Genomic DNA, 10,250 nt, shown 5'->3' with positions numbered 1-10,250 from the left:
GTGGGGTGCTGGACTACCCAAGCACTGATCAGCGAGTGAACCTGGAGGCTTTCGGAGACTGTGACTCTCAGTACCCCACACACACACACACACACACACTGGGCAGGGCACATTGCAATGGAGTCACGGTCGGCGACACAATATTTTAGCAGCTAAAGACCAGGTGACATTGCCATTCTTGCTTCTTCTTCGTCATCGTACAGGACTAACAGGGACCTACTTGAGTTCTGGGTACACGTTTTCCAGGTACCATCGAAAGGATTTGCAGTTCAGAGTGCTCCTCAGTTCCACCCTGCTCCGGATACTGCAAGGGAATCAGAGACCCTGTTAGACACAGGTACAGGACACCGCCCCTCCCCACCCCCACACCATCCCCCACCCTCCCCCACCCCCACCCCGAGATCCCTGGCAGGAAGAGCCCCGCACCCTCACATTCACCAGGAATAACTGCAACATGCATTTATATAGCACCTTTAATGTCGCAAAATGGCCCAAAGGCTGTTCACAAGCTAATTATGAAATAAAATCTTTGCACTGAGCCGTGTACGGAGATGTCGGTGAGGCGAGAGAGGGGTAGAGAGGCAGACAAACGGAGGGAGGGAATTCCAGAGCTGAGGGCCTGGGAAACTGAAGGCCTGGCCATCAATGGTGAAGTGATTCAAATCAGGTATGTTCAAGATGTCAGATCCAGAAGGAAAAAGCAGTAAAAAGTGGGAAATAAGAATATTGTTTCAACCTGGTCTCGTGTGCTTAAAAATGGAACACAAGTAACAACTGGGAAATACGAGTACTGGTCCGAACTGCTTTCTCATCTGGGGAATTAGAGATATCTCGGAGAGACATGAGACTGGAGGAGGTAACAGAGATAGGGAGAAACATGAGACTGGAGGAGGTTACAGAGATAGGGAGGGATGTGAGGCTGGAGGAGATTACAGAGATAGGGAGAGACATGAGACTGGAGGAGATTACAGAGATAGGGAGGGATGTGAGGCTGGAGGAGATTACAGAGATAGGGAGAGACATGAGACTGGAGGAGATTACAGAGATAGGGAGGGATGTGAGGCTGGAGGAGATTACAGAGATAGGGAGAGACATGAGACTGGAGGAGGTAACAGAGATAGGGAGGGATGTGGGACTGGAGGAGATTACAGAGATAGGGAGGGATGTGGGACTGGAGGAGATTACAGAGATAGGGAGGGATGTGGGTCTGGAGGAGATTACAGAGATAGGGAGGGATGTGGGACTGGAGGAGATTACAGAGATAGGGAGGGATGTGGGACTGGAGGAGATTACAGAGATAGGGAGGGATGTGGCGTTGGGGGAGATTACAGAGATAGGGAGGGATGTGGGACTGGAGGAGATTACAGAGATAGGGAGGGATGTGGGACTGGACGAGATTACAGAGATAGGGAGGGATGTGGGACTGGAGGAGATTACAGAGATAGGGAGGGATGTGGGACTGGAGGAGATTACAGAGATAGAGAGGGATGTGGGATTGGGAGAGATTACAGAGATAGGGAGGGATGTGGGACTGGAGGAGATTACAGAGATAGGGAGGGATGTGGGACTGGAGGGTATTACAGAGATAGGGAGGGATGTGGGACTGGAGGGGATTACAGAGATAGGGAGGGATGTGGGGCTGGAGGAGATTACAGAGATAGGGAGGGATGTGGGACTGGAGGAGATTATAGAGATAGGGAAGGATGTGGGGCTGGAGGAGATTACAGAGATAGGGAGGGATATGGGTCTGGGGGAGATTACAGAGATAGGGAGGGATGTGGGACTGGAGGAGATTACAGAGATAGGGAGGGATGTGGGACTGGAGGAGATTACAGAGATAGGGAGGGATGTGGGTCTGGAGGAGATTACAGAGATAGGGAGGGATGTGGGACTGGAGGGGATTACAGAGATAGGGAGGAATGTGGGACTGGAGGAGATTACAGAGATAGGGAGGGATGTGGGACTGGAGGAGATTACAGAGATAGGGAGGGATGTGGGGCTGGAGGAGATTACAGAGATAGGGAGGGATGTGGGACTGTAGGAGATTACAGAGATAGGGAGGGATGTGGGACTGGGGGAGATTACAGAGATAGGGAGGGATGTGGGACTGGAGGAGATTACAGAGATAGGGAAGGATGTGGGACTGGAGGAGATTACAGAGATAGGGAGGGATGTGGGACTGGAGGAGATTACAGAGATAGGGAGGGATGTGGGTCTGGGGGAGATTACAAAGATAGGGAGGGATGTGGGACTGGAGGAGATTACAGAGATAGGGAGGGATGTGGGACTGGAGGAGATTACAGAGATAGGGAGGGATGTGGGACTGGAGGAGATTACAGAGATAGGGAGGGATGTGGGACTGGAGGAGATTACAGAGATAGGGAGGGATGTGGGACTGGAGGAGATTACAGAGATAGGGAGGGATGTGGATCTGGAGGAGATTACAGAGATAGGGAGGGATGTGGGACTGGAGGAGATTACAGAGATAGGGAGGGATGTGAGGCTGGAGGAGATTACAGAGATAGGGAGGGATGTGGGTCTGGGGGAGAATACAGAGATAGGGAGGGATGTGGCGCTCGAGGAGATTGCAGAGATAGGGAGGGATGTGGGACTGGAGGAGATTACAGAGATAGGGAGAGATGTGAGGCTGGAGGAGATTACAGAGATAGGGAGGGATGTGGCGCTCGAGGAGATTACAGAGATAGGGAGGGATGTGGGGTTGGGGGAGATTACAGAGATAGGGAGGGATGTGGGTCTGGGGGATATTACAGAGATAGGGAGGGATGTGGGACTGGAGGAGATTACAGAGATAGGGAGGGATGTGGGACTGGAGGAGATTACAGAGATAGGGAGGGATGTGGGACTGGAGGAGATTACAGAGATGGGGAGGGATGTGGGACTCGGGGAGATTACAGAGATAGGGAGGGATGTGGATCTGGAGGAGATTACAGAGATAGGAAGGGATGTGGGACTGGAGGAGATTACAGAGATAGGGAGGGATGTGGGACTGGAGGAGATTACAGAGATAGGGAGGGATGTGGGACTGGAGGAGATTACAGAGATAGGGAGGGATGTGGGACTGGAGGAGATTACAGAGATAGGGAGGGATGTGGGACTGGAGGGTATTACAGAGATAGGGAGGGATGTGGGACTGGAGGGGATTACAGAGATAGGGAGGGATGTGGGGCTGGAGGAGATTACAGAGATAGGGAGGGATGTGGGACTGGAGGAGATTATAGAGATAGGGAAGGATGTGGGGCTGGAGGAGATTACAGAGATAGGGAGGGATATGGGGCTGGAGGAGATTACAGAGATAGGGAGGGATATGGGTCTGGAGGAGATTACAGAGATAGGGGGGGATGTGGGACTGGAGGAGATTACAGAGATAGGGAGGGATGTGGGACTGGGAGAGATTACAGAGATAGGGAGGGATGTGGGACTGGAGGAGATTACAGAGATAGGGAGGGATGTGGGACTGGAGGAGATTACAGAGATAGGGAGGGATGTGGGGCTGGAGGAGATTACAGAGATAGGGAGGGATGTGGGACTGGAGGAGATTACAGAGATAGGGAGGGATGTGGGACTGGGGGAGATTACAGAGATAGGGAGGGATGTGGGACTGGAGGAGATTACAGAGATAGGGAAGGATGTGGGACTGGAGGAGATTACAGAGATAGGGAGGGATGTGGGACTGGAGGAGATTACAGAGATAGGGAGGAATGTGGGTCTGGGGGAGATTACAAAGATAGGGAGGGATGTGGGACTGGAGGAGATTACAGAGATAGGGAGGGATGTGGGACTGGAGGAGATTACAGAGATAGGGAGGGATGTGGGACTGGAGGAGATTACAGAGATAGGGAGGGATGTGGGACTGGAGGAGATTACAGAGATAGGGAGGGATGTGGGACTGGAGGAGATTACAGAGATAGGGAGGGATGTGGGACTGTAGGAGATTACAGAGATAGGGAGGGATGTGGGACTGGAGGAGATTACAGAAATAGGGAGGGATGTGGGACTGGAGGGGATTACAGAGATAGGGAGGGATGTGGGACTGGAGGGGATTACAGAGATAGGGAGGGATGTGGGGCTGGAGGAGATTACAGAGATAGGGAGGGATGTGGGACTGGAGGAGATTACAGAGATAGGGAGGGATGTGGGACTGGAGGAGATTACAGAGATAGGGAGGGATGTGGGTCTGGAGGAGATTACAGAGATAGGGAGGGATGTGGGACTGGAGGAGATTACAGAGATAGGGAGGGATGTGGGGCTGGAGGAGATTACCGAAATAGGGACGGATGTGGGACTGGAGGAGATTACAGAGATAGGGAGGGATGTGGGTCTGGAGGAGATTACAGAGATAGAGAGGTATGTGGGACTGGAGGAGATTACAGAGATAGGGAGCGATGTGGGGCTGGAGGAGATTACCGAAATAGGGAGGGATGTGGGACTGGAGGAGATTACAGAGATAGGGAGGGATGTGGGACTGGAGGAGATTACAGAGATAGGGAGGGATGTGGGACTGGAGGAGATTACAGAGATAGGGAGGGATGTGGGGCTGGAGGAGATTACAGAAATAACGAGGGATGTGGGACTGGAGGAGATTACAGAGATAGGGAGGGATGTGGGACTGGAGGAGATTACAGAGATAGGGAGGGATGTTAGTCTGGAGGAGATTACAGAGATAGGGAGGGATGTGGGTCTGGAGGAGATTACAGAGATAGGGAGGGATGTGGGACTGGAGGAGATTACAGAGATAGGGAGGGATGTGGGACTGGAGAAGATTACAGAGATAGGGAGGGATGTGGGACTGGAGGAGATTACAGAGATAGGGAGGGATGTTAGTCTGGAGGAGATTTCAGAGATAGGGAGGGATGTGGGTCTGTAGGAGATTACAGAGATAGGGAGGGATGTGGGACTGGAGGAGATTACAGGGATAGGGAGGGATGTGGGACTGGAGGAGATTACAGAGATAGGGAGGGACGTGGGACTGGAGGAGATTACAGAGATAGGGAGCGATGTGGCGTTGGGGGAGATTACAGAGATAGGGAGGGATGTGGGACTGGAGGAGATTACAGAGATAGGGAGGGATGTGGGACTGGACGAGATTACAGAGATAGGGAGGGATGTGGGACTGGAGGAGATTACAGAGATAGGGAGGGATGTGAGGCTGGAGGAGATTACAGAGATAGGGAGGGATGTGGGACTGTAGGAGATTACAGAGATAGGGAGGGATGTGGGACTGGAGGAGATTACAGAGATAGGGAGGGATGTGGGACTGGAGGAGATTACAGAGATAGGGAGGGATGTGGGACTGGAGGAGATTACAGAGATAGGGAGGGTTGTGAGGCTGGAGGAGATTACAGAGATAGGGAGGGATGTGGGACTGGAGGAGATTACAGAGATAGGGAGGGATGTGGGACTGGAGGAGATTACAGAGATAGGGAGGGATGTGGGACTGGAGGAGATTACAGAGATAGGGAGGGATGTGGGACTGGAGGAGATTACAGAGATAGGGAGGGATGTGAGGCTGGAGGAGATTACAGAGATAGGGAGGGATGTGGGTCTGGGGGAGATTACAAAGATAGGGAGGGATGTGGGACTGGAGGAGATTACAGAGATAGGGAGGGATGTGGGACTGGAGGAGATTACAGAGATAGGGAGGGATGTGGGACTGGAGGAGATTACAGAGATAGGGAGGGATGTGGGACTGGAGGAGATTACAGAGATAGGGAGGGATGTGGGACTGGAGGAGATTACAGAGATAGGGAGGGATGTGGGACTGGAGGAGATTACAGAGATAGGGAGGGATGTGGGACTGGAGGAGATTACAGAAATAGGGAGGGATGTGGGACTGGAGGAGATTACAGAGATAGGGAGGGATGTGGGACTGGAGGAGATTACAGAGATAGGGAGGGATGTGGGACTGGGGGAGATTACAGAGATAGGGAGGGATGTGGGTCTGGAGGCGATTACAGAGATAGGGAGGGATGTGGGTCTGTAGGAGATTACAGAGATAGGGAGGGATGTGGGTCTGTAGGAGATTACAGAGATAGGGAGGGATGTGGGTCTGTAGGAGATTACAGAGGTAGGGATGGGGAGGCCATGGAGGAATTTGAAAATGGATAAGAATTTTAAAACTAAGACACTACTTGACTAGGAGTCAGTAAGAAACCGGTTTATAGGGGAACAGGCCTTGGTGCCAATTCAGACACGGGTCTCGAATAACCTCGGGTTTCCAGTGGGTGGCAATGGGAGCTCGCTGTAGGAATCGGTTGGAATATTTAAAGACCTTTATAGCCACTTGGACCAGTAAAGATGGTTTGTAACAAAATACTGACACTAGATTTTTATGATTTTAATAATTAAAAGGAGTCACATCAATGGCCGGAATCATGTGTGCCGCTGGCGTCGGGTATGTTCAGTGGGCGTGAGCGGACAATATGGAATGAAGGCCAAGATGGGTTTCACGGCATGGTAAAACCAGTTTGTGATCGTCTGCTCAGCCCATCGATGTCGGGCCGTGTTTCCCACCCTCGGAGTCAGGAACCTCATCATAATAATCTGCAAAGGGCTAGCCTGCCGGTCACATCTGCCACCTGCTGCAGGATTTGGTGCCACAGGCACATGGAGGGCATCCACTGCCCGTGGCTGTGAAAGTGACCGTGGTGCTCAATTTCTATGCTGATGGCTTCTTTCAGGGTTCCACGGGTGACCCCTGTGGGATTTCACAAGCCTCCACCCACAAATACATCCATGAGGTCATGGATGCCATCTTCACAAGGACACACAACTTTGTGCATTTACCCGGGACCAGGACAGCCAGGGTGCAAGAGTGATTGGATTCACCCAGATCTCGGGTTTCCCACAGGTGCAGGGTGCCATCGACTGCACTCACACAGTGATCACATCTCCGTGTGGACTACATCAGCCACAAGGGATTCCATTCGCTGGTGTGCGACCACCACAAACACACCCTGCTTGTCTGTGCACAGTTTCCAGGGAGTGTCCACAGCTCCTACATCCTCAGTCGGTCACAGATCTCTGGAGTCTTCCAGGGTCCACAGAAGCTGCAGGGTTGGCTCCTCGGGGACAAGGGCTACCCACAGAGGCTGTGGCTGATGACACCTGTGCGGTGGCCTGACTGCAGCAGAGCAACGCTATAGTGAGGCTCATGCTGCAGCTCACAGCTTGGTGGAGCTGAGCATCGGGATGCTGAAGATGAGGTTCCAGTGTCTGGACCGGTCTGGTGGAGCCCTGCAATACAGTCCCCAGAGGGTGTCACGCATCGTCATCGTCTGCTGTACCCTTTACAACCTGGCGCTGCAACGGGGAGAGGAGCTGGCTGAGGAGGACATTCAAGAGCTGAAGGTCTCCTCCTCCAAGGAGGACGTCAATGGTAATGAGGGTGAGGAGGCCCACAAGGAGACAATGATGGCAATGAGGCCCTCGCACTGGCTAGAGGAAGCAGATGTGCTCGGGAGGCCCTCATAGCTGCTAGATTTGTGGAGGATGATGACGTGCAGTGAGGTGTCCCCATAGATCCTCTCATTGTATCTGTGAAGGTTTGACTCCAGTCTGGCTGATGGCAGTGCACATATCCTCTGTGATAAGGTTCCTGTCATAGAGACGCAGTGGAGGTCCGAATGGTCACTCGATTGCAGGAGGATGATGACGACATGCAGTGAGGACACTCCATAGATCTTCACACAGCCTCTGAGAATGTCTGACTCCTGTCTGGCTGAGGGCAGCTCACTTGCGCTCTGTGATCAGGGTCATTTCATAGAGTCACAGCCATAAAACTTTAGAAGCATCTGATCCTTTGTCCCCCTTCAGGACCTGACACCTTTATAAGAACATAAGAACTAGGAGCAGGAGTTGGCAATTCAGCCCCTCGAGCCTGCCCCGCCATTCATTACGATCATGGCTGATCTCATTTCAGCCTCAACTCCAATTTCCCGCCCTCTCCCCATAATCTTTCAGCCCATTACTACTTAAAAATCTGTTAGGTAGTGAATTCCACAGATTCACGACCCTTTGAAAAAAGTAATTCCTCCTCATCCCTGATTTAAATCCACCACCCCTTAACCTAAAACTATGGCCTCTCTTTCTATAATGCCCCACAAGGGGAAATATCCGCTCCACGTCTACTTTGTCTGTCCCCTTTAGCATCTTATATACCTCAATTAGATCTCCTCTCATCCTTCTAAACTCTAGCGAGTATAGGCCTAAACTGCTCAATCTCTCCTCATAAGACAAGCCCCATATCTCTGGAATCAATCTAGTGAACCTCATCTGAACTGTTTCCAATGCAACTACATCCTTCCTCAAGTAAGGGGACCAAAACTGTGCACATTACTCCAGGTGCAGTCTCACCAATCCCTTGTACAGTTGCAACAACACTTCTCTATTTTTATACTCTCTTCCTTTAGCAATAAATGCCAAAATTCCATTTGCCTTCCTTATTACCTGCTGTACCTGCATACCAGCTTTCAGTGATTCATGCACGAGGACACCCAGATCCCTCTGCACTGAAGCATTCTGAAGTTTCTCCCCATTTAAATAATAAGTTGCCTTTTTATTCTTCCGACCAAAATGGATAACCTCACACTTATCCATGTTAAACCCCATCTGCCAAATTTTGGCCCATTCACCTAACCTGTCCATATTCATTTGTAAATTTCTTATTTCTTCTTTGCAACTTACTTTCCCACCTATTTTGGTGTCATCTGCAAATTTAGCTATAGTACCTTCTATCCCTGAATCCAAGTCATTAATATAGATTGTAAATAGTTGGGGCCCAAGGACCGAACCCTGTGGCACCCCACTAGTTACAGCTTGCCATCCAGAAAAAGACCCATTTATCCCGACTCTCTGCTTTCTGTTGGTTAGCCAATCCTCTGTCCAAGCTAATATATTACCCCTAACTCCATGTGATCTTGTGTATTAATCTTTTGTATGGCACCTTATCAAAGGCCCTTTGGAAGTCCAGATATACTACATTTACAGGATCCCCATTATCCACTTTGCTTGTCACATCTTCAAAGAACTCTAGCAAATTAGTCAAACATGATTTACTCTTCATAAAACCATGCTGACTCTGATGGATTGCATTTTGACTTTCCAAATGCCCCATTACTACTTCCTTAATAATGGATTCCAACAATTTCCCAATGACAGACGTTAAACTAACTGGTCTATAGTTTCCTACTTTCTGCTTCCCGCCCTTTTTGAATAAGGGCATTATATTAGCATTTTTCCAATCCACTGGAACCTTTCCAGAATCTAGGAAATTTTGGAATATTATAGCCAATGCATCCACTATCTTCGCTGCCACTTGCTTTAAGACCCTGGGATGTAGGCCATCAGGTCCTGGGGACTTGTCACCCTTTAATCCCAATAGTTTGCTCAGTAGTTTTTCTCTAGTGATGGTGATTGTTCTAAGTTCCTCCTTCTCTATACCCTCTGCACTACCTGTTACTATTGGGATGGTACTAGTGTCCTCCACTGTGAAAACTGGGACAAAATATCGATTAAGCGTCTCTGACATTTCTGCATTCCCCACTATTAACTCCCCAGTCTCATCCTCCAAGGGACCAACATTCACTTTAGCTACATTCTTTCCTTTTATATACTTGTAGAAGCTTTTGTTATCAATTTTTACATTTTGCGCTAGTTTTCTTTCATAATTTACCTTTGCTCTTTTTGTTATTTTTTTTAGTAACCCTTTGTTGATCTTTAAAAGTTTCCCAATCTTCCAGCCTGCCACTGATCTTTGCAATTTGGTATGCCTTAGTTTTAGCCTTTAAGTTATCTTTAATTTCCTTGCTTAGCCATGGATGCTTTTTCCCACTCTTACCATCTTTCTTCCTCTTTGGAATATATTTTACTTGGGAGGAATTGAATATCTCCTTAAATATCTGCTACTGTTCATCAACTGTCCTACTTTGTAGTCTTTCTGCCAAGTCCACTAGGGCCAAATCTGCCCTCATGCCTATGTAGTTACCTTTGTTTAACTCCAGAACACTAGTGTGGGACTCGAGTTTCTCGCTCTCAAACTGAACTTGAAATTCTAGGATGCTATGATCACTCTTCCCTAGAGGATCATTTACTCTGAGATCATTAATTAATCCCTTCTCAATACACAAAACCAAATCCAAAATAGCCTGCTCCCTGGCTGGTTCCACAACATATTATTGCTCCAAGAAACAATCTCTAATACACTCTATAAACTCTCTCTCAAGGATACCCTT

At 49.5% G+C, this 10,250-nt stretch overlaps 1 protein-coding gene across 1 annotated transcript in view; it reads right to left on the bottom strand.

Moving 5' to 3' along the window:
- Nucleotides 1-10,250, bottom strand: part of galnt14 (UDP-N-acetyl-alpha-D-galactosamine:polypeptide N-acetylgalactosaminyltransferase 14 (GalNAc-T14)) — a gene marked incomplete at its 5' end in the record, with an annotated part of 107,798 nt that overhangs the window by 30,006 nt on the left and 67,542 nt on the right. The window contains one exon of the mRNA XM_078542877.1: nucleotides 221-304. Coding sequence (XP_078399003.1) covers nucleotides 221-304 — 84 coding nt within the window. The remainder of the gene's footprint in view (nucleotides 1-220; nucleotides 305-10,250) is intronic.

This window comes from Cetorhinus maximus, chromosome 5 (genome assembly GCF_964194155.1).
Source record: "Cetorhinus maximus chromosome 5, sCetMax3.hap1.1, whole genome shotgun sequence".
NCBI lineage: Eukaryota > Metazoa > Chordata > Chondrichthyes > Lamniformes > Cetorhinidae > Cetorhinus > Cetorhinus maximus.
The sequence above is the reverse complement of the archived record's forward strand: the minus strand, read 5'-3'. Positions and strand labels throughout refer to the sequence as shown.